The sequence below is a fragment of the Neodiprion lecontei genome, chromosome 5 (genome assembly GCF_021901455.1).
Source record: "Neodiprion lecontei isolate iyNeoLeco1 chromosome 5, iyNeoLeco1.1, whole genome shotgun sequence".
NCBI lineage: Eukaryota > Metazoa > Arthropoda > Insecta > Hymenoptera > Diprionidae > Neodiprion > Neodiprion lecontei.
The window spans coordinates 32,657,810-32,683,612 of record NC_060264.1 but is presented as its reverse complement, the minus strand read 5'-3'; the positions used below and the strand labels follow the sequence as shown (position 1 = coordinate 32,683,612).

At 38.8% G+C, this 25,803-nt stretch overlaps 1 protein-coding gene across 1 annotated transcript in view; it reads left to right on the top strand.

The window, feature by feature from the left end:
• The window catches only part of LOC107219515, a 204,673-nt gene that overhangs the window by 108,765 nt on the left and 70,105 nt on the right, over nt 1-25,803 (top strand). The window contains exons 4-5 of the mRNA XM_046740208.1: nt 16,028-16,189; nt 17,751-17,934. Of these exons, the coding sequence (XP_046596164.1) occupies nt 16,028-16,189; nt 17,751-17,934 (346 nt within the window). The remainder of the gene's footprint in view (nt 1-16,027; nt 16,190-17,750; nt 17,935-25,803) is intronic.

The following is a 25,803-nucleotide window of genomic DNA, read 5'->3' as shown; positions in this document are numbered from 1 at the left end:
AGGGGTTGGTTGTTGGGACATAATGGGCTCCGTCTTCGCCTCTCTCTCTATCTCTATCTCTATCTCTATCTCTATCTCTCTCTCTTTCCTGGGTATAATAAGGCTGAGGATATATTAACGCCGGTAGTACACAAGACGCCGTTTCAAATTACACCCGTGCTCATTTCGCTTTCACCGCCTTCCACGACCCCGATTAGCGAAATAGTGCCCATTTTTTCCTCTTATAAAAAAAAATAAAATAAAAGGAAAGATGAAAGAAATCGAGGGCCCGATTTGAGGACAACGGTTTTTTTTTTCTACCCTTTTTGCCTCTTTTCATTTCACTATCTCTGTCTCTCTCTCTCTCTCTCTTTCTCCCTTCTGCTCCGTTGTCTTGCTGATGTTTGTTAAATCGGAAATATGAACAAAGAAATGTTTGATCGAAGTACTTTTTTTTTTTTCTTGAAACTGATATACGCACAATTCTTGAGGTGATTTTATATCCATGAACGAAATTCTTGACGAAATTAAGCCAGAAAATGAAGTTTCGTAATTGACAAACTAAATGTCAGGTTTTTCATAAACTGATAGAAATTTTATCTGCTAACGTGAATGTTTACTCGTATCAATGAAGTTTGTTTTCTCATTAATCACAAATTTGTGTTTGGCTGATAAAATTCAGTTCAATTACTTTTCAAACAAAGGGTTTCTTATAATTGAACGAAATCAATTTGCCGTCAATAAACTTTTCAAGGTTAGGTTCGCATTCGACTAAGTATTCAACTGCCTCTGCTACTCCATTTTTTCTATCTCTATACAAGTACCATAGATTTTTATAAACTGAAGAAATGTCGATCTTTGTTAATCCTGCTTTTTACTTCTTTAATGTAAATAGTGAATTTCTAAATGATTTTGGCGAGTATTCTAAAAACTTTGAAATCGACACACTTGACACAAGTAAACCGTGTAAAATTGATCATATCACGAAAGAGAAGGGAAGGCAGAGACAAACTCCCCCGTCAGTCGTTACGTGAAAGGTGAAAATCGGCGCTAGTTAAAAAAATCCAGGGAGAAAATGGCGTTATTATCGTGTCGCCAACAATTCTAACTATTTATGAAAACTTAGATCCATCCGCACGAAGTTTGCGTTTATCAGAGTCGCGGATCGATCGATGCGCCATCTGTCGGCCCTGCGAGAAGATCGCGTGTTTGCGCGCGTAGTTCAAAACGTCACTAAGGCTTCGCGCATTTATTTAAGTAGATTTGACAAATCATATTTCCTTTCTCACGTCTATTTGACCTGGCTGCACGTTCCGTACATCCTTAAAGCTAGTTATTACTAACTCGTACATTTTTCCGCAGTGGCTTTTGAATAAAGTTCCAGCCAGGGATAGCAGGTTATATCGTTCACATACGCACGCACACACACACACGGAAATACTTGCCGGGCAGATCGTTTCAACATGCAGCGAATATAGCTATATGGGTGTAATAATGCTCGATAGCTGTATGTACAAATCACGGTGAAACTGGCTTTTATGAAATCTCGGGCATTGGCTGAGCTTACGGTCGGGGTTGCCCGTCCAGTTTTTCGACTTCGTAATGGCCCTGCAGAGCTGGAAAGTAGCTGCGAGCACCTAGACGTTTTTCTATTTTCATCCATCCCCCATTTTTCCGACTTCCGCGTACATTTTATATCTATACGTATAATCGGGGATGCGATATTCCGGCGTAACGTTCCGAACTTTTCATCGTTTTCATCCGGGAGTTATTGTCGTTGGTCAAAAACTGTAGTCGACGCGATGAAATCCGACTGATTTTATACATCTGTATATAAATCCGGAGTAAATGTAAGCTGCCCTTTTTCATTCTACAGCTTCACGTACACGTTTTGCGTTACGTTTTATATTATTTGTACATCCACGTATATGATTTAACGATTTTTATTACACCGTAAAATACAACCTCGTACCGCAACCGTTTCCGGCAATGTTACGTAATACGTGTTTCATTTAATACATACCTTATATTATTATGAAACGTATATAATTTTTGAACTACTGGTAAATTCGAAAAATTAACGACGGAGCCAGGAATCGAACCTGGTATCTAGCGATGCTTTACCGGAGCCTTACTCCACTAGACCACCTAGCCGCCTTGACTCTGATGTCGTTAATTCCTCTCATTACCAGTAAGTTCAAATTTGTTTTCTTGTGCTGTGATAGTATATGTGGATATAGAAAGTGTTCTTCCTCTTCGAGCACAATTGTAAGAGTGTCTGTAAGTGTGTTTACATTTTGGTAACTTACGCTTCTTGGTGCGAAGCTCGTAAGACAGTCAATGACCGTCTGATATTATAATATTGAAATGCGGATATGCATCATCAATATTAATATTAATCACGAGGTAATTTTCATTTTGTGAAACGTATATAATTTTTGAACTACTGGTAAATTCGAAAAATTAACGACGGAGCCAGGAATCGAACCTGGTATCTAGCGATGCTTTACCGGAGCCTTACTCCACTAGACCACCTAGCCGCCTTGACTCTGATGTCGTTAATTCCTCTCATTACCAGTAAGTTCAAATTTGTTTTCTTGTGCTGTGATAGTATATGTGGATATAGAAAGTGTTCTTCCTCTTCGAGCACAATTGTAAGAGTGTCTGTAAGTGTGTTTACATTTTGGTAACTTACGCTTCTTGGTGCGAAGCTCGTAAGACAGTCAATGACCGTCTGATATTATAATATTGAAATGCGGATATGCATCATCAATATTAATATTAATCACGAGGTAATTTTCATTTTGTGAAACGTATATAATTTTTGAACTACTGGTAAATTCGAAAAATTAACGACGGAGCCAGGAATCGAACCTGGTATCTAGCGATGCTTTACCGGAGCCTTACTCCACTAGACCACCTAGCCGCCTTGACTCTGATGTCGTTAATTCCTCTCATTACCAGTAAGTTCAAATTTGTTTTCTTGTGCTGTGATAGTATATGTGGATATAGAAAGTGTTCTTCCTCTTCGAGCACAATTGTAAGAGTGTCTGTAAGTGTGTTTACATTTTGGTAACTTACGCTTCTTGGTGCGAAGCTCGTAAGACAGTCAATGACCGTCTGATATTATAATATTGAAATGCGGATATGCATCATCAATATTAATATTAATCACGAGGTAATTTTCATTTTGTGAAACGTATATAATTTTTGAACTACTGGTAAATTCGAAAAATTAACGACGGAGCCAGGAATCGAACCTGGTATCTAGCGATGCTTTACCGGAGCCTTACTCCACTAGACCACCTAGCCGCCTTGACTCTGATGTCGTTAATTCCTCTCATTACCAGTAAGTTCAAATTTGTTTTCTTGTGCTGTGATAGTATATGTGGATATAGAAACTTCGCACCAAGAAGCGTAAGTTACCAAAATGTAAACACACTTACAGACACTCTTACAATTGTGCTCGAAGAGGAAGAACACTTTCTATATCCACATATACTATCACAGCACAAGAAAACAAATTTGAACTTACTGGTAATGAGAGGAATTAACGACATCAGAGTCAAGGCGGCTAGGTGGTCTAGTGGAGTAAGGCTCCGGTAAAGCATCGCTAGATACCAGGTTCGATTCCTGGCTCCGTCGTTAATTTTTCGAATTTACCAGTAGTTCAAAAATTATATACGTTTCACAAAATGAAAATTACCTCGTGATTAATATTAATATTGATGATGCATATCCGCATTTCAATATTATAATATCAGACGGTCATTGACTGTCTTACGAGCTTCGCACCAAGAAGCGTAAGTTACCAAAATGTAAACACACTTACAGACACTCTTACAATTGTGCTCGAAGAGGAAGAACACTTTCTATATCCACATATACTATCACAGCACAAGAAAACAAATTTGAACTTACTGGTAATGAGAGGAATTAACGACATCAGAGTCAAGGCGGCTAGGTGGTCTAGTGGAGTAAGGCTCCGGTAAAGCATCGCTAGATACCAGGTTCGATTCCTGGCTCCGTCGTTAATTTTTCGAATTTACCAGTAGTTCAAAAATTATATACGTTTCACAAAATGAAAATTACCTCGTGATTAATATTAATATTGATGATGCATATCCGCATTTCAATATTATAATATCAGACGGTCATTGACTGTCTTACGAGCTTCGCACCAAGAAGCGTAAGTTACCAAAATGTAAACACACTTACAGACACTCTTACAATTGTGCTCGAAGAGGAAGAACACTTTCTATATCCACATATACTATCACAGCACAAGAAAACAAATTTGAACTTACTGGTAATGAGAGGAATTAACGACATCAGAGTCAAGGCGGCTAGGTGGTCTAGTGGAGTAAGGCTCCGGTAAAGCATCGCTAGATACCAGGTTCGATTCCTGGCTCCGTCGTTAATTTTTCGAATTTACCAGTAGTTCAAAAATTATATACGTTTCACAAAATGAAAATTACCTCGTGATTAATATTAATATTGATGATGCATATCCGCATTTCAATATTATAATATCAGACGGTCATTGACTGTCTTACGAGCTTCGCACCAAGAAGCGTAAGTTACCAAAATGTAAACACACTTACAGACACTCTTACAATTGTGCTCGAAGAGGAAGAACACTTTCTATATCCACATATACTATCACAGCACAAGAAAACAAATTTGAACTTACTGGTAATGAGAGGAATTAACGACATCAGAGTCAAGGCGGCTAGGTGGTCTAGTGGAGTAAGGCTCCGGTAAAGCATCGCTAGATACCAGGTTCGATTCCTGGCTCCGTCGTTAATTTTTCGAATTTACCAGTAGTTCAAAAATTATATACGTTTCACAAAATGAAAATTACCTCGTGATTAATATTAATATTGATGATGCATATCCGCATTTCAATATTATAATATCAGACGGTCATTGACTGTCTTACGAGCTTCGCACCAAGAAGCGTAAGTTACCAAAATGTAAACACACTTACAGACACTCTTACAATTGTGCTCGAAGAGGAAGAACACTTTCTATATCCACTTATATTATTATACCTGGTTTTTCTCGTCGCGTTCACAAAAAATTATTACCGTATATGAACTCATTTTTTATTATTTTTCATTAGCATCGTGTGGTTCTCTTTCTTTCGAATTCGTGCAGATATCCTATTTCTTATTTTCTTAATATGGTTCCTCGTTTTTAGAAAATTCCCGATTAAGACGTGGTTATTTATTTTGTTTAATTTTTTTGGTTTTTTGTATTATATTTCGGAACAGCAATGAAAGTAATCAACGAAAAATTGACTCCTGACTATAAAAATTCATTTTTGAATCAAAGCGTCGAAGGAAAATTAATTATATCAATATCTATAATATAAATATATTATATGCGGATTTTTACGTTTATCATCGTGTCAGAATCATCGAGAAGTACGAAATAAAAAATTACACGAACTCATATTTTGGATTCGTTTTTTCGCACTATTTTCATGCAAAAATCTGAAATATCAAAACTTTTGATTCGGGCCAAGCTGATTTAAATCTACCAACACGATGAACGGATAATGTGACTGTACTTTTATTGCATCATCTTTTCACAGTGTTTTTAATTAGTTATCATTATTATTATCATTTGCACGAGGCGTATCATTCGCGTACCAAAAACACAACGTGAATATCCATCTACAGTTATCGTAAATCGAAACTATTATTGATAAGAGAGGATAGAAAATATATTGGGAATATAAAAGCGTAGTAAGTGGAAAGAGTTTTCAGGGATGAAAATATTACTACGGGGTTTGAACGCGTGTACGATTTACGAAATACATAGCATTAATAATTCATAAACTTTGTCTTCCCTCAAACTCTCCAGCATGCTCTCTCATCTCTGAAATGCACCAACTCCCATCCCCAAAGCCTCTATCCTCCACCATGGCGTCCAACCACCATGAAACAATCGTTTCGAATTTATCAGCTGAATAATAAACAGCGTATGGATTGCTTTCGAACAAACCTATTCCAGTTTCGATTTCAAATTGGAGAAGGACAGTCGAGAGTAATTTCTGGTTGCGGTTTCTACGGTATAACAGCTGCCGGTAACTGTTTTCATTTATTTATTTTTTCACCTCGGATGAAAAATATAATTCCGGATTAGAAATGAAAAGCTGTTTGTATTTTTTTTTTTTTTTTAGGTGTCATCTTGAAATATTCTTTTTTAGTACGATCACTGTAACTATTGCGATAATTTGATAGATGTGCAACATTATCAAATTGATACTAGGATTTTGTTCAGTTTGAAAAAATTCTGCACGCGCAAAAACACGCGTAAAAATTTAAAAACAAAGAAACTACCGTGCAATTTCACCAAATATGGTGAAAGAAATGTTTTGTTAATTCAAATAAATTTACTTTCACTTGACGGTAACAATCAATGTTACGATCACTTTTTTTTATTCAATCAAATAAGATCTCGTTCACCATATTTTCAGACAAATTCAACGGATCAACAGATTTAGTCTTGAAATAACCACAAAAATGTCGTATTTTTACAACTGTAATCATACTAAACAGTTTTACTCGTACAACGAATTTTTTTTTTTTTTTTTTGTAAATCGGATTCAAAGGTAATTTCATACGAATTTGAACGAAGCTTTCAGTACTAAACTTTCAGTTACAGATTAGAAAATAAAAAAAAAAAAAGAAGAAGAAAAAATAAAATGGAAAGAATTAAACGATAAGAGCTTAGAACCAGAACAACTCATAAAGGGAAGATAGAAAAGCGGAACACGTCGAAGGATAATTCAGTCGATAAAATTTAGGTACCCACCGTGAACCTTTTTCGCGGATAGTTATACATTTTTATCTCTTACTCCTGACCGAATGGGGTTCATAGGGGATGAGGCATGGGGGATGGTGTGGGTGAAAATCAATGATTCTGTCGAGTAAGAGCTCCGAGACCGAGTGACTAGCAGCAGCGTGTGCAAAAGCTAAATCTCCGCGTCTGTCTGCTTCCGCGATGCTATTAAATCGGTCCTTTGAATAGCAGCGATTCATTATCGGGAATACTTTGAGGAAAATTGAGCTATTAAATCGAGAATAGATTGGTTTTATCCCCCAGACAACGTCGATCGTTTTCACCAAGTGTACAACGGATGTGCGTCAAAATTTTTTTTTTCTTTTCTTTTTTTTTTTTTTTGTAACAAAAAATTTTAAAAAAACACACACACACCGCACATGCAGATCCGTTCGTTACTAGAAAATTGACGCGCCAGTCCGCGTTGGAAAATTTAATTAATCGTCATCTAGTTTTGACGCTTATTGGCTCTCTCGCTTTCGATTCGGTGGGAATAAAACTGTCGGAAAAGAAGTTATTCAAATTGAAAAACGATTTATTTCACAAGAAACGTGTAGATAGATTTTTGCAAGTTTATGTTAAATCTTCGAGTACCTCGTGCATTAAGGTCGCGTAGTACTCCTGTCGTTACCGACCGAGCAGAATCAACATTCTTTTTCCTACGTTGAATGAACAAACGAACGAAATGGGTTGAAATTTCTACGGTACGTCGATCTTTTCTAGCGGAATTGTGAAAAGTTACTCGATATTATACGGAAGGCGTTAAAAATTCACACAGTTTTTTCATATTGAAATAGGGTGAGTTTGCTCAGTCGGTAAGGGTGGGAGTACTACATGGCCTGAAACTAAAATTCGTATAGAGAGAAAATTGTGTATCTTTTTAGTGTTTTTTTGTTCCAAAGTGGCGTTTTTCGCGATAAAAAAGGGTTGATTCGATTCTTGGGCCTTCGGTAGAGTTCGAATACCGTTTGAGACTGAAAAATGTTGGAAAGTTTGAGGAATGCCGCGACGGGTAAGACCTGGATAAAAAGCTTGGATTGTCAGGAGTTATTCGACCGGGTATCGCTGACAATGACAATTTTAGATTTTCTTTGAAGTTCGGTTGAGACGGAGCAAAAGTTGGCCGGTCTCTCTATCGTTTCTAGTTCAGACGGCGTCAAAGAAGCTCCAGTTTCGAGGCTATGCGAAGTTTCATCGAGGTTTTCCCCCGACTTGAAGGACGGACAGCTCGGTGGGTGGGTAATTTATTTCAGAGAGTTGGTAAACAATGCTTTTACTCTTTTAAATTCCGAGAGCACGACGACCTTCTCCTCCTCCTCCTCCTCCTCCTCTTCTCTACTCAACGTTGAACCTTAAACCTCGCCCTACGGTGACTGCTCGAGTTGAGGAGAGAGGAGAGGAAAGAGAGGGCTGTTGACTTCATTTTCCAACCCCGCAAAGCCGCGGCCTCCACTTCGCCGCACCAAACGTCGACCCGATGGAGAAAATTGCCGAAGTAGGTACGAGGCACCGACTTTTGAGACATTTTGCACAAAGTCAAAGGGACCGAAGAGCGCGGAAAACAGAGAGAGAGAGGGAAAGATCGGGGAAGAAATACTCGGAGAAATACGAAGCCTGGCTGCCATGGCAAATACCGTCAAATTGGATGGTCGCCGAAATGCTAGAAGGAACCGGAAAGGAATTGCGAGTTTGATTTTTCGAATGCGAGAGGAGGAGATTAAACGAGGGAATTGAGAAACGCTTTGATACGGTACGATGAGGATATTCGCAATAACCAGAGCAATTCGTTTCATGAACTCGCCACAGTTGCGCCAGTCGATTTACAAAAGCTGGGGAGGCCGCAGCTGAATGTCATTTAGAATTTTTTTTGTTGGGGAAAAAATCGCGTTTCCACACGCGGAATTGCAAATTCGACAACGAAGAAAACACGAGCGAACTGCGATAATGAAATTTTTGTTTGCTTTTATTTTTCTTTGGTAGGAACGAATGAAAATTATTGGGGAAATCCGAAGGAGTCGATTGGCGATAAATTATAAATTTCTCTAACCGCTGGCTTATAGAGTTGAAAAACACAACTTACCAAGCCCAAAATCAGCAAACAAAGAGAGAGAAATAACGAACAAATACTTTGAAAAAAAATTATTCAATCTGGAAGAAAAAAAAAAAAAAAAATTGATGATCAGCGGGTGAAAAATGTACAGTACTTTTTTTTTATGTAATAATCCGCAACAATAATTTTATTCTAAATGAATGTTATCTTCGTTTTTGAGTTTTCGATTTATTATATAAAGGTCTAATTCAGCTTAAATTGGAATCATCATTCATGACTGTCACGTTTTAGTACTAACTGCAGTGTAGATAAAGAAGTATTGGTTTGCGGGTAAAACAGATCTTTGTATAATTTCAAGGAGACAAACTTCGATAAGGATAAAAATTTATTAGACCATATTCAAGCGGTGAGCATAAAGTTGCCACATTCCGTCTATTTCAGAAGCCTTGAGAAGAGAAAAGAAATTGAAAATAGGTCGGAAAAATAGTTTTTCCGCGATACTTTTCATCACCATAAAAAAAAAGAGGCTGTCGATCTGTCCGACAAAATGCCGCGGTGATCGCAAAAACGACCGAGTGATAAATCTGAAACCGAAAGGACTTGGTAGCCGAATGTAAAAAGTTTTGAAAGGAAAATTAGAAGAAAAAAAAATTATTTCTGAAAAGCACAAAATTCATATATTTTTTTTATTTTTCTTTTTTTTCAATAAATGAGTTTGTCGGACAGACCGACATTGTTCTAAAAACTGGTTTTTCAGGTTCTAGAGGTTCGAAAACGTTGAGGTTCGATGATATTAGAAACAGTTGTTTGGAACCGAAACCAATACTTCTCTTGTATTATAAAAATTGATAAATGATGAGTTAAAAAAAAAAAAAAAACAACAACAACAGTATAAGATACAATTTTACGAAATCCAAAAAATGATTTTACGAAGAAAAATGGAAGTGCTATTAGCAACAAAAGATTTTTCGGATCGGCTTGTAAAGAGATGGAAAGTACTTCGAGAAATGCTGTTTTTATGGCCTGTTCCTCTCGACTTGACGGTGAAAATTGAGCGCTGTAAAGGAGTGGGCTTCGAAAGGGGGTGAATTTGTCGATCCTCTAAATCAGCCGAAGGGTTCTAGAGAACTTGAGCCATTTCATCGTCGGGTTTCTAGAAACTGACCCCGCGAGCCTAAAGATCCCCAGTAAACCAAAATCGGCTTTGCGTTTGTACGGATGGCAGCTGGGATTAACCGAATCCGATTATATAATAACTCATTTCCACCATCCGCTGCTGGTGAAAGCAGTTTGTAGGTGGAGGATATCCTATCGGAGGTATAAGGCACCCCTCTGTTCCCATAATCCCTGAACCAAACCCTCTCGATGTCCCAGGACTCTTATAAAAATTACCTGATTGGTTTACTCGCGGATTTTTTTTCTCCTCCGGTTCGTTTTCCCGTGAGATTCTTCTTTCGATCTTTCGCTTGCGTGGATCCGAAAAATGCAGGGTTGATCCAAAAATTTACCAAAAAAGTTTCGTAATTTATGCTTGAATCGAAATTGACATTCGTTTACTTTCATAATCGTTAGATAATTGTCATTTTTGTTATGGGGAAGTTTGATAAAAAAAAATTTCAATCGAAGTTTTAAACATTTAGGAGGAAATTAGTCGGTTATATTTTTTTTTTTTTTTTCTTTCTCACGTGTTCCAAAGTACGTCGTATTGTGTAGATCGAAAACAGAGAAATAATAATTGCAGACAACTTTTGCAATTGTTATTTCTAACGAAACTGTAAAGATGTGACCTAATTGTTTTTAAATAATCCACTTTACGCAATGAGTCGCACAAAATTAACCTTACCGTGAAACTTGGTCAAAAGATTTCAACGTCTTCTTGCAAAATTACAATTTGCTGAATTGAAATTCGTAAATAAGCTCGCTAATGGCAGTGGTTGAAAAAAAAATTACCGCTACGTATCGTTTTTCAAAGCAAACTGGGCCCGATCCTTAATTATCCTTTTTCCCCGTACCGGAGGAAAAAAACGACAGGAAGAAGAAAGTGTAGAGAAAAAAAAACTTGGGACCCGAGAGGAAAGACAATAGAAAATGCTGGCGAACCAAACGAAAGAAAGAAAAAAAAAAAAGGAAAAAAAAACTAAGAGGAAAGAAAAATTTGAAAATGAGACGGAAATAAGCTTAATACCATTCAAAGTGTTATAGAAAAGGAGTCTAAATCACGGATGACGTGGTTAAAAAATGACGGATTATTTCTCTCGGGTGGACAAAGGCGTCGTATAAAATTCATCCCGTTCTTGGTCTGAACGCCCTCAAAGCTGGACTTGCGAACGAAGCCTTAAGAACTGGCTGCTGCCCTTACGGGGAAAGGGAAGAGCGGTGAAATATCGTGTTCCTAATGCACCGGACTAAAAAGCCGGCACAGCAGACGACGGAACCGTAGGTTGTGGAAGGGGTCGAACAAGGGTTGCGGGCTGCTAAGGGGAGTCGAGGCCCCGCAACAATGCTCATCGTATATCAACGCCGCGGAGGCGGACGCTATGAATTTCTAGCAAACTAAATCAGCCGGAATAAGTTGCGCGCCTGGAATTGAATGAGCGACCCTTGGACTTGGCCGTATGTGTATATATTGTATATAGAACTCATGCAAGGGTGGACAAAAATACAAGGTTTACCCTCCTTCTTATCTAGTTACGCGGACGCACGGGGAACGTCTTCGGAAATCGAAACGGTGGCCATTTTTGTTTTTTTTTTTTCATTATTACCCCACTCGCTCTAACCTCCAAAAAATTTCATTTCTCATGGTCGACAAAATATTTAAGATCGCTCTCGCGACTTTTACCGAAAACATTTGCGCATCATAGAATGAGTCTTGAATATTTTCAATGACCTGCGGAGAAAGTGAGGTTAGCGATTTAAATTTTGAAAAAAGGTGCACGAAATACGTTGCTTTCAACGTGATGTCTTCTGGATGACACCGAGACAGATTGTTACGTTCCGGATCAATATAAATTTGTTTTCAGTGTGCGAAAAGTGAAGCTTATAATTTTATCAACTAACTAGTTTTAATATCTAACTAGTTTAATGTCTAACTACAATTTTTATGTCTAACTAGTTTAATAAATATCCAACTATAGTTTCAGGTCCAACTATAGTTTTCTTTTCCAGCTAGTTTTAATTTCTAACTACATTATCAATATCTAACTAGTTTTAACGTCTAACTGTAGCATCAATATCCAACTAATGTCCACTTCTTACATGTGAAAAAATAATTTCATATCGATAGTACAAGTAACAATCTGTTACACTCCCATAAGACAACATAACAAATGCAGCATTTTTCGTTGGCCCTTTTTTCGAATTTTTATTCGTCACGTACGCTTTTTTTTTGCACGTCATTGGAAGAAATCAAGAATCATTTTGTCCTCTCGTTAAATTTGCTCAAAATAAATGTTTTTATCAAAAGTCTCGGAAGCCACTTTAAGTGAAATGAATATAGTTGTACTAACGATTTGAGTGGATTGTTAATGTGTTTTGTAGTTTGCTACATACTTTCCATTACCTAAGTAAGACTTTGAAACCAATTTTTCAACTGCACTTATATCAAACATTCGAAAAGGTTACTAAAAAAAATAGTGTACAAATGACTATGATCGACAAAAAAATAGTAAGACATACTATAGATTTTCTGTTTGCACGTATGATGTGAAACTCATTTTTATTTTTTACGTGAAAATATATTTTGCGTTCACGGTAAAAAATCCAAATATTTGAGGATTGTATGATAGCCACATCCAACATTCTCAATATCATTAAGGAGCCTAATTATTATTTGCTTATAGTTAATTCTGAATTGGTTGTTTTGAACAAAATTGTCGAGTCTGGTATTTGCGAATTCATAAAGTTCAATTTATATGTGAACAAAAATTTTATGAGGAATAAGAAATTTGTTATATTCCGCGACCTCGAAATTCTATCGAGCAGTTGTGCAATGAAATATAAAAAAACATAAATAAAAATTCAAACGTTCATGTAAATCGAATCGAGGGTTCTCAAATTAGAGAGTAAAATCGGTTGAGGGCTGATTTTCGAACATTCCACTGAATTTGATTCCCAACGTTTGATATTAATTTTCCTCGACAATTCTCGACTCGTTGAATACTTTCATTACCCAAAGAATTGGCGTTCGTCACTTTTTTCTTCTTCTTCGATTCCTGCAAACATCTTTACACATCTCTTCCCCCTTCGGATATTTGAGATACGATACTTCCGAGGGGCAATCGAACCGTCGGTCCGGTCTCCTCGATCCCTAAATTCAATTCCAAACAGCAAACTATATAATCAGATCTCTTTCCCCCTTTCGCACGACAAAGTTAGCCGATACGTGAGGGCGAGAAAAAATTTACACATGTAGTTGGCTTAAGCCGGTGGTATATTTGCCAAATTCCGTGGTTGTGGACTGTGGCAAAACCGGATATCCCATTCCACGTTTACCACCCTCCGTCACTCCCGGCTTTTCACCCCTTGAGGCTGGCCGAACTATTCCGCCGGAAGCAAGAAACTGAATTCTAATATCACGCCGGGGTAAGAAGCGGTTTCGTGATACGAATGCAAATTCAAACCGCTTCGCGGCCCAAACCGAAAGCTCCCGAATTCGCCTGTCGAAGATCCACGAGGTGGAATTTTATTTCTGACATTTTTTCTCGTTCTTTTTTCTAGTAATTAATTATCATCGCTATTTTTTCTCCTTTTACCAATTTCAACGACGAATTTCGCAGAAATTAAAACAGACGACGAATAAGTAAGAAATCAAGGAAATCGGGAACGAATTTTAGTCGAAGAGGGATGGTGATTATTTTATTTTTATTTTTTTTTTTTTTTTCTTCAGCGAAAGGGAAAATCACCCTCATTTCGGGACACCCTTTATACATAAACTAGAGGTATACATATTTATGTCTACCAGGATGGACCGACAGATGGAAATCGTCGCTCCAACGCCGCCGCGCGCCTCCCAATTAAAATGCAAATATATGGTGATCCTACCACCATGTTAACTACGAATGGCAGACCCGGCAGTCACGCGCCAGTCGATACGTTATAAAATCAAAAAGTTCCACCGGACCGCTAATAGAAAGCTGCTTTTTTCATCCGCCGTGAAAAAACCTCTCGCCAAAACCTTGTCGAAGATGTGATATTAATTCACAGAGTGAAAGGGTGCGCGTAATTGTGTATAAAATTTGAACGACAAACTGGTTCATCGATATATCGTTAAAAAATAATGATGGAAATTTCCCTTTTCCTTTTTCACAAATATTTCATATCAAGTCAAGACTGTTACCGTCCTTCAAGAATAATTACCAACATGTATTTCTAAATACCATATTTCTTGCACGTTGGATGGATGAAATTTATTGCTCGATACCGAAAGAAGCTGATAATGGTTCTCTTATTGTTTGAAAATTTTTTTTCAACCTCGATTATTGTACAGTTACAATTTGATTCCCAATGTGAAAGTCGTTGTTGGTTTTTTTCTCTTTCTTACTCGCAATTCCAGAAGCTAGTTTGTTACTACAATTTTTTATACCTCGTCAATATTCATCAATTCGTTATTTTTACTCCCGACTGGGATCGAATTGAAGTTGAAATTTTCTTTTTTCAGATGTAAATTCGACGGTGAAAAATATCTTTGACGGTTATAACGTCACTCGACCTTTCGAGAATTTGCATACTTGGATAATTGTTCGAATTGGCCGGTGTATTACGGTCGGGAATTCCTGGCCTCGAGGCCAGAACTCGGTGCGTCCCTCGGGAGTACATCTCTCTTCTCTTCTCTTCTCTTCTCTTCTCTTCTCTTCTCTGGAAGATCAATATTTTCGTCTCTGTCTTCCAAACGTGACGATAGAACGGACAAGTTGGCGTGTGTACATAATGGCCAGAGAATATATACATACACACACAGGTATAAACGTACGTAACGTACATACGTATATATATATATACGGGGTGTAATCGTCTTGGAATCGATGGATTAAGAATCCAATTGAAGCGGTTCTTACCTCAGAGACGTCTTACTTTCAACCCCCTAATACCTACAGCCGCGGTATCTCTTCTCTCGATTTCCTCCCCTACACACACACACACACACACAATCTCTCTCTCTCTCTCTCTCTCTCTATCTCAAAATGTACGTCTCGAGAGGAAATCGCTTCCGTTGAGTTTACTTTATTCTTATTACTTTTCACCCCTCCGAGGCGGAGTTCTTGGTTCTTCAACGTTTTTTCTTTTTTTGTTTTATACCCCCCCCCCCCCCCCCTCTTTTTCCATTTTTTCGAGGAGAATTCTTTTCCTCGACACATCGAAACAGCCCAAAGTCTGTTTATCAGTTTCTAGGAAAGCTATAATATTGGAAATAGTTTATATAGCGAACGATTAAAATTGCACGAGTTTTATCGCATGTTTTTCCCGGTCGAACATGTATGTGTCAAAGCTGTGTAATTCTAGTCTCCAAGTTTCGTTTGCCTCTCGCGCTGAGTGTCCCTTTTTTTTTTTTTTGTTTTTTTTTTTCAACCACTCCGCAGCCGAGTTTTGAGAAGCTGTATAAGGTACAGAGAGAAGATCCGCTGTTTGAAATGCGAGACGTGCAGAGAGAAACTGAGGGAGGCCTTCCCCCCCCCCCCCCCCCCTCGCCCTTGAAAAAAAAAAAAAAAGCAACAGAAACAAACGAAAGGGAAACGAAATGAAATGAAATAAAGTGGTAGTGAAATAAAATAAAGGTAAAACAAGAGTTTGCAGCAGGGTTCGTGGCTGGTACTAAAAGCTTCGAAAATGTGTTGCAACAGCGTGGAATTTCAGCGCGTAGTGAAGCAAACGGACGTGAAGCTTGCAGCGGACAAAAGCTCACTCGGAATCATCCGTTTCTCCTCTCTCCTCTTCACCCGTCGTTCTTCCGCAGCGGTGGAAAACCGTTCGTTCCAATTGTAAAAACTGTCAGTTTGAAGGGAGAGATTGAATCAAGAATTTGTTTCGACAGTTTTTATCCTCTCTCTCTCTCTCTCCTCGCTTTTTCTCTTTTACCAACACGTTGTGACTCGTTGTGGAATTTTCTCAACGGCTAAACGATCCGAGACTCAACGATATTTCTTCTTTCAGGTCAAGTCGACCTCTGGACTCAGAGCACCGAGGGATGTGCCTGCAGCTTTAATTCAACAAGGACAGATTGCGCATGCTGCGTTCAGTCCGGCGGATGCAGCTGCGGCGATTCTTCGCCCCACAGATGCGCCCAATGCGGTCTTGAGCAAAACTGTGCAAACAGTGAGTAAAAGCGTTGAATAATACGCGGTTAAGATAATTGCATCCCCCTTTCTTTTTTACCACAATCAAATATATAAATGTTCACCGTCATGCTTGATTATTTTTAGCGAAGAAAGTTGCGTTTCGCGTCATATTTTATCTTTAATAATTCAAAAAGTCGACGGTGAAAATTGTTCAGTGAGGTTATCCAACCTCGCGCTTACGTCACTGCACGCGTAACGGCAGCGGTCGGTTTGGTAACGCGCGTGACGTCATTCACCACAAGCCTATCGCAATGGGTTCCGAAAAAGCGCGGGAAACTAACCGTGATTTGATTACGAAATAACGAATAGAGCAAAAGAAAGAGGTTAGAATTAGATTCGTTTGAACGGTAGATCTCAATTTTCATCGAAGAGTATCGCGATACGTGCGTGATATTAAAAATCTTCAATTCCGTATCACGTGAAACCGTAATATCAAAATTGCGCGATGTAACACGTCCCTAGGTATGTACATGGTATTGTATCGATCTACTCCTAACCTTTTTAATCTCTCAATATCCGTACAAAAAATACGTGTTTACCCCGATTGGCATTCCCATGCGATTAGCTTGCGGGGGGAAATTGTAAGGCCGGTGTGGGCGGGTTTTTTGATATATATAGTATGTTATTTTGTTTTTTTTTTTCTCGTACCTTGAAGTTGGGCACCGAGGTGGGAAGCCAATTCAATTCCATATCCATTCTATCAGGTTGAAATTACTCCCGCGAGGGAAATTCAGCTCATCCCTAAAAAAAAAAAAAAAAATTTTTTTCAAACGTGAAGAGTATATACGCCCAGGGTTGTAATAGCTGGAGCCGAGGCAGGAACTCTGCTCTGCTGGGACAAGATTCATTATCTTTCGCTGTTTCGGCGGTGAGCGCGAACCGCGCCGTATAAAAATCGAGGGCCAACCAACCCCCCGCAGTTTTTGTGCGTCGACAATTTTTCATAATTAACGCACACTTCAAAAATCACCGACGTCACGCCCACGTCGATTCAATTTCATGTTTAATTCATATTTATTTCTCGCACATCTTCACCGCTTTCGGTAGGTTCTTGAAACTTTTTTCCTCCACCCAACCTCTTCGCAACTTTCTGCAGACGTGAGGCGAAAAAAAAAAAAAAAAATGTTACTCTGAATTTTTTTCAACCTAACCTTGTCTGAAAACTCTTTACCCGTTCAATGGATTCGATAATAATTAATTTTCAGACAATCGATATTCTTTTACAGTCTTTCATACTTTCGTACATAATTGCCAATGAATTTTCGGTTGTGTATAAAAAATCGGCGACTGTTTTATCAGCATTCTGAAATCTCGGTTTCGGGTTACTTGTTATGGAGGCTAATCGGCATAAAAAAAAAAAAAAAAGAAAAGACAAAACTCTGAATAACCTAAATCTCTTCAATTTATTGGGTTCTCGTTTTATCGCGAGAATTTTCGAATCCTAAATCGGATTAAAAAAATTTTGGTATAGAATAAATTTCGAATAACAATAACCCGTATAGTTTGATTGATATGATTGTGTTTTCGTTAATTTTCAGTGTGCAACATGACGCTGGACAGTAAACAGCTGCTGAATAAATCCGGTCGAGGTTTTGGCCAAATAAAATCGCCAGCGCTGACCGGCCCGACTAGATGTACTTACAGATTTGTACCGGACACCGGACAACGTGTCGAACTCCAAATTTATCGCCTCGTCTCGATCGGTCGGCACAATGGTTCGATGTGAGTGTAACAGTTGAAATTATTTCAAACGCATATATTTGTTTCCCAAATCGCAGTAACAGGGAAGAAAAAAAAAAAATAAGAAACAAAAAAATTGTCACAGAATCCAAACCAAATTTGGATTAATGCTCACGGAGTAACGAATCGTGAGTGAAATTTTTATCCCACCTCAAGCGCTTTTATTTAAAACTGATCGTCGGGTTATTTTTCACACCCTGTATGCGAGTAAAAAACATAAACGAGAATATAAAGAATGGATGTATAAATCGCTGGGCAAAAGTGACGGGTGACAGTTGTCTGAAGTAAAAAAAAAAAAAAAAACGCAGAAAAAAGCAGAAAAAGCTTACGGAGAGAATTAGAAAGTTTGAAGGAGATTTGTGCGGATGACCAGAGACGTTTTCACCCGGTAACTTTGGCGGGACATTTTCAATTTGTCACCAATTTCACTCTCGCCAGAAAGATGGAAAGAGAGAGAGAGAGATATAGAAACGCACACAAACACGCGCGGAGAAATGTTGGCGAGTCGAATGTTTGCGCCGAGGCGAAATCCCCACAGGGTGTGTATCGAGGGGGTAGAAAAATTGTTGTCCCTGGCGTGTTTTCCGCTAGGTCGACGCGTCGCTAACGCCCTTGAGCGTTTTTCTAAAACTGAACTTTCCCTCCGCGAGACCAAGAAACGCGTGTATATTCCCGCCGCACGAGACGTATTTTCATCCCCCATTACCCTTTCCTTTTTCTCGTCTCATTCTCATCCTGGACAACCCTCCTCTCTTACACAATGTATATATATATATAGAGGGAATAAAACCTCCCTCGAACATACCACGACAGATTTTCTGTACGAGATATACGAGCATACGTACAAAGTCTATTTTTCGAAGCTTCTCTCGTCGCGTTCGCTACGCTGCGGAAAAGCTTTTCGGGCACTCGGTAAATTCGTTCCTGCTGCAGTGTATCGAACCGCCTTTAATGCAACCGACGTGATCCTTGAGTGGGTTGCGTCTCTAACGGGCGGCAAACTCCTCGATTTCTCACCCCCGGAAACACTGAATAATTGATGGATAACATTTTTTTTTTTTTTTTTCTGGTACAGTAAAGGCCGGATAAAAGAGACGGTAGTTTTCGAACTTGGAATATATCGAGAAGCGAAATATTCTAACGGAGCGAGGAGAGAGAAGACGAGGCGCGTCAATGTATCTCCGATTTTTCTACAGCTTTGGAAATTCAATCGATAGGGGTGAGAAATATTGGATCCGTCTGTTCCCGGGCATCAGGTGCATCAAATCTTAGCTTTTTCAAGTTTCATTGGGTAGATTCGACGTGGCTAAGTTTGGAAAATAAGATTCGTCTCGTTTTAGCTTATTTTACTTCGTTTCGAAGTGACGTTTCCCTGCGTTGAGAATCAAAAGTTTGAAAAAAGAGAAGGGAAAAGAAACAATCCCCTGCAAAAAATCTACAGCAATGTCATTTACACCAAGGATCGGTAAAAATGTAAGTGAAAAAACGTTCTTAATATGCGATACAAATGATTCTGACCAAATTTGATTTACACGAGCTAAGATATCAACAATTTTGCGAAAAGGTATTATAATCGGAACTTTCAAAATGCTTGAAAGCTTGTGATATCTTTCGGCTCACGTTTTTCGCTGTAGGGATTAGAACATAGTTTTTTTTTTTTTTTCAAAATATTTTTTAACAATTTGTGGTTGATAACAAAATCTAGAAAATATACCAAAGTGGGATAAAAGAAACGAAAGTTGATTTACTTCGGAACTTTCTGACAGTAAAACCCTTTTCCCGACAAATGCCTGAAGAGTTAGATTTTCAAAACCGGTGGAGCGTGCGTAAAGTGCCCCATTTACGAAAAAGTGCGGTAAAACGACGGTTGCGCATGCGCTTACCTGAAATTCTCAATTTTACGCACTAAAGCCTCCTTGGCGCACGCGCATTGTCCGATAACTTAATTTTACGCACGGACTTTACGCGTTGTCAGTGACGTCACTGGGCTGAGTTGAAACCTAGAGTTTGGTTTCATAAAGCCTGGTCTATAGTTCTGGACCTTCGAACTGCCCTTGATCTATTTTTCTAAAATTATCATATCATTATCCATTCGTTGGCTGCTCAAATCGAAGTTTCCTTCACAAGTATTGGAAAAAATAGCTCGCGTCACTGATGCGGATGGAGAATGTCTGGATCGTATGTTTACTCTGTGAACTTGACACTCATCGGAAATTACTCACTTTTCGCATTTGTCCTGAAATATACTATTCCACGACTTAAACGTAAAAATATGTGACGCTATTTCTCACAAATGACACGCGCGTTGGGAAATACCAAATCAATTCTCCAGCAGTAGGTGAAAACAGTTTTTTTCCCACCGATGGAAAAATATATCGCCACTAGTGGAGAAACGGTTCGCCATTTCCCACCGCACACGTCATTCATTGAGAAATTACGTCTTCCGCCGATTATCAGCAGGCGGTGAAAATCCGTTGGCTTTACATTTTTATTGTGAAAAATATCGTGTGCAACTCGTGGTCATCGACGATATTCGCACTCATAATAAATCGCCAACTTACCGCACTAGTCGCGAAATATACCATTTTCAAATTGTCGATAACTCGGTTCGCGGTATCGTATCTTGCTAAGATTCATTTTTATAACACAGTAGAGATGTCGTTTTACTCCAAGTTAAGCATCATTTACGCAAATGATGTTGTTGAACATTTCTCCAAAGGTTTAATTACTCCTCTTTTATCTACTTTTCATTCAGCCTGCGAGACCGATTCATCACGATCAGTTTTCGTTTGAACTTTCGCGCTCGAGTTCGGCGAACAAGCAGCTTGCAAGCGTCGAGTAAAATGGCGAAAAATAAACCACCCTTGGATATTACTCTCCGAGGACGCGATTTCGCCGGCTACATGCAAGCCCGCCCATTAACATCCCGCGCCCATCTCACGGCCAACGAGCAGCCGGATAGATCCGCGTGTATATATATACGCGCTATACTTTACTCGAATTTTCATTATTACACCCGCCTACGTACCTGACGTAGCCGTTATACTTTCACTCCGACACATTTCACCCTGGGGAGTGAGTGCGTCGACGTCTCAACCAGGAATAACACCCCTTGCGCCACGTGTAAGACCGACCTCTTCATCCCTGTGGCGGAAAAAAAAAAATTTCACTTGCAAATTAAAATCTGAAATGTTGTATCTGTATAATACAGGTGCCCGACGCTTCAACCCGGTACTTTCTTTTGATTATCCTTCTTCTTCTTCTCTTTCTTCTTACTTTTATAACTCTGGAACAAGCTGGCTATCTATTAGGCTTTAAAAATATTTCGGTCTAAAAAGTGGCCACAAATAATGAGAGACAAAATTTTTGTGCAAAATTGATTTTCCAGAATCACAAAATACGCAAAACTTTATCTTCACTTTCCGTTGAATTTTTGTGTTTTTTTTTTTTTTTTTTATTCTTCTTTTTTTAATACCTTATCGAAACATGCTTGAAATACTCTTGCGATGTAATAAAAATAACAAGTTATACTTGGAACTAGACAGTTTCGTCGAGTGTTATATTTTGTCCATAAATGTGTCTTACAAACCTGAGAAACAAAAATTCTACTTCAGAATAAACATCTGCAACTTCAACTGCAACAACGCAGAACTTGAGACTCATTTTCTTTTTCGTCTAACCTTAAAACGATTGCTTGAATTAACTGTTACGGAAATTGCGGCCTTGTAAAAATAACGAACTAGTCGAAATTGGACGGTTCTTTCAATTTACATTCCCCAAAAAAGCGTCTGCGTAACCTATGAAATAAAATTTCACTTTCAAATAAAATGTATTAATATAAGCGCGCAAAATTGCGTCTCGTTTTCTTTCTCTTCTAACCTTGAGAAAAAAGCTCGAAATACCCTTGGGAGAAAATAACCGTATAGCGAACGTATAACTAGTTACTCGAGACTAGACAATTTTGTCCAGTACACGGTACATTTCTTGTCCAGAAAAGAGTTTCTCTCTGGATGAATTTTCGTGCCCTTAGTTCTGACCTTTGTATAGTTTTCCCACCATGTGGATTCAAGTTTTCGTTTCCTTCTGTTTCCCGCAGATTTTTTCTTATCCTTGTATCTTGACAGTTTTGTCCAGTATACGGTACATTTTTGTCCAGAGAAGTGTTTTTCTTTGGATGAGCCTTCATTCCGTTCGTTCTCACTTCCGTATAGTTTTCCCGCCATGTGGATTCAAGTTTTCGTTTCCTTCTTCTTCCCGCAGATTTTTTCTGATCCTATTATCTGCGATCCTCAGCAAACATTCCCCGAATGTATAACTAGTTACTCGAGACTGGACAGTTTTGTCCAGTATACGGTACATTTTTGTCCAGAGGAGCTTTTCTCTTTGGATGAGCCTTCATTCCGTTCGTTCTGACTTCCGTATAGTTTTCCCACCATGTGGATTCAAGTTTTCGCTTCCTTCTGCTTCCCGCAGATTTTTTCTTGTCCTTTCATCTGCGGGGCTCAGGAAAAATTCCCCGAACGTATAACTAGTTACTCGATACTGGACAGTTTTGTCCAGTATACGGTACATTTTTGTCCAGAGGAGCTTTTCTCTTTGGATGAGCCTTCATTCCGTTCGTTCTGACTTCCGTATAGTTTTCCCACCATGTGGATTCAAGTTTTCGTTTCCTTCTGTTTCCCCCAGATTTTTTATTGTCTTTTCATCTGCGGGGCTCAGGAAAAATTCCCCGAACGTATAACTAGTTACTCGAGACTGGACAGTTTTGTCCAATATAGGGTACATTTTTGTCCAGAGGAGCTTTTCTCTTTGGATGAGCCTTCATTCCGTTCGTTCTGACTTCCGTATAGTTTTCCCGCCATGTGGATTCAAGTTTTCGTTTCCTTCTGTTTCCCCCAGATTTTTTCTTGTCCTTTCATCTGCGGGGCTCAGGAAAAATTCCACGAACGTATAACTAGTTACTCGAGACTGGACAGTTTTGTCCAGTATACGGTACATTTTTGTCCAGAGGAGCTTTTCTCTTTGGATGAGCCTTCATTCCGTTCGTTCTGACTTCCGTATAGTTTTCCCGCCATGTGGATTCAAGTTTTCGTTTCCTTCTGCTTCCCGCAGATTTTTTCTTGTCCTTTCATCTGCGGGGCTCAGGAAAAATTCCCCGAACGTATAACTAGTTACTCGATACTGGACAGTTTTGTCCAGTATACGGTACATTTTTGTCCAGAGGAGCTTTTCTCTTTGGATGAGCCTTCATTCCGTTCGTTCTGACCTTCGTATGGTTTTCCCGCGACGTGGGTTGAAGTTTTCGTTTCCCTCTGCTTCCCGCAGATTTTTCTGTGGGCGTTCAGTGAAAATTCTCGGAATATCACACTATACCGCAAGTTTCCGCGAAGCTGGATCACTTTCTGCCACAGGAGTTTCGCGGAAGTATTTCACTGCCGAGTTTGGTTTCACCCATCCCTTACGGCTTTGGTGTAAGGCAGGAGTTTACGGCCACCCTGAACCTTCGTTCGGGCCTAAAAGCTTAACCCACGGGCGCGAATTGAGGCGCGGAGGGTATAACATTATGTTATACACACATACGTACCGTTTGAAAAATTTAAAGTACCGCTTCAAACTCAGCTCCCACATCCCGTTATGTATACATCTAAACTCTGAGTGGCTAAACGAGCTTGTAAAAAATCTGGACGAAAAGCTGGAAGAGGCAGGTAACAGACCGGAAAAAGATTTCAAAACCCCGGCGTCTTGCGGTTGAAATATTCCGGCCTTTTTTCCGGTCAATATTCCGCACCTTTGATCTTTTCTCTGATTTGTAATCCTTCAAACGGTTCAATCGTTTTCAAGTTCTTCCCTCATTTCTCAGTGCTCAAAATCGTCGTTCGAAAAATCGTCAAATTTATATTACACAGGTGATAAAAAATATCTTAAGGAAACTCCGTATTCGATGTTGTTTTAAAAACGTCGTTATTTAACGCTTTATAACCACGGTGAATATTCAACCCTCAATATTTTACAAAATATTTTTTTGCACCGCTCGTCGCGACACCGAAATAAAATAAAGAGAAGATTGAGTTGTGATTAACCAGGCAGAGGATCAACCGAGATCCGGGATTTTTATATCCTAATGCCGTTCCTCGTGTTTTACTTCTTTTTTTTTTTTTTTATTATTTCCTCTTCATCCTTCTCGGCGTCCCCTGAATTCATTCCTCTGCCTCTTTCTCATTTCTCGTTTTTATTCAAGAGGTGGGATCGAGATTTCCGAATGTAGATAAGGATCCCCTCGTTATTACAGAGACGTTTTTTTTTTTTTCCCTCCCTTGTTCCTTCTCTTTGAAACAGTTCACCTCAAAGCTCGACGATTCCTCGTGTTTCACTCACGGATATTCGTTTTTCACACTTTAAATTCTTCATTTGATGTTTGAACTCAATGAATTTTCATAATTCAGTCTTGCCGTTATTAATTATTATCATTATCATCATTCCGGTGTAATACAACATCGTATTATACTCCAACCCTAATTCGGTCTTACATTTATAAATTTGAGCATCAATTACCGCCGAGCTGTTTGTCCTCTTACAATTATTACTTTTTTCCCGTTCTACGATTCTTTGTTTCGGATATTTTTTATTTGAACAAAAAAAATTGAAAGGAAACACGATATTCCTGAAACGTTGTAATTTTTTTTTTTTTTTTTTTTTTTCTCACCACCGACTCCATGCACAAAGCAACGGAAGTTGGTTTGGCGAAATATCGAGTATCACGATGATTAAAATCATGTTCCTCGATCGAGAAGAAGGAGATGAGAAAAAAAAAAAAAAATCTCGACTACAAAAATAGGTGAAAAACGTGAACGTTTAGGCGAGTATAATATCTGAAGGGAAACCTAAGACTCGAAGTAAAGAAAAAAAAAAATCGCGGAAACACGTGGATAGATAAGGTGTAAAAACGACGTTTGAAATCAATCCGTCCGTCTCGCGAACGAGAGAATGAACGTAAAAACGAGCATTCTATTTGTCTCTCGGCTTTGCCCCGCAGCATCCCTTGCGAATTATATAAACGCCAGTTAAATTGTTCGCTGGGCAAGCGGCAAAATCACCCCGAAGCTGCCCGAGTTGGACGAGAGGAAGGAAGGAAGGAAGGAAGGAAGGAAGGAAGGAAGGAAGGAAGGATGGATGGATGGGGCGGTGAATAGACGGAGGCTGAAAATGACTATCCTCAGCGAAATATTATCAAGTGGAACACGGAATAGAATGGTTAAGGGTTGATGGATGGCCTTAATTTCACTATGATTACCATCGGCCGGCAAGGAATTTCACCAAGATTTCATCGTACCTTCACCCTTGCGGATTATACGCGCGAGAAATTTCTTCACTCGACCCAAAATAACCTACCGTAAAACGGACATCCCTACCACTCATCCTTCTGCTGGGGTCTTCTTAATTTCTTATTTTTTTTTTTTTTTTCTCCCACCACCGTGAAACGGAATTTTCACTTTGAATACGGGGCTTAGTAATTTTTTTTTTTTTTTTTTTAACCCTACTCTCTCATTTTCCACTCGTTCCTACGACGCGAAAAATTGGTTTCGTTTTTTTTTTGTTTTTTTTTTCCACCACGATTTACCATTTTTATAAAAAAAAAAAATTCCAAATTTAACAGTGATACGGTGAAAAGGGTGGGTTTAATTTGGGTTTAATTTTGTTCAAAATCGCGTATGATGCGAAAATATCGCGCAATTTCGGTTGAGCTCATCAACCGAATTCTACCAGTGTCGAATATTGGATAAAGTGATTATTAAACAAACAAGAATGAAGTGATTGAAAAAAGAAAGCAAACAAAACTAAATTAACGCACAC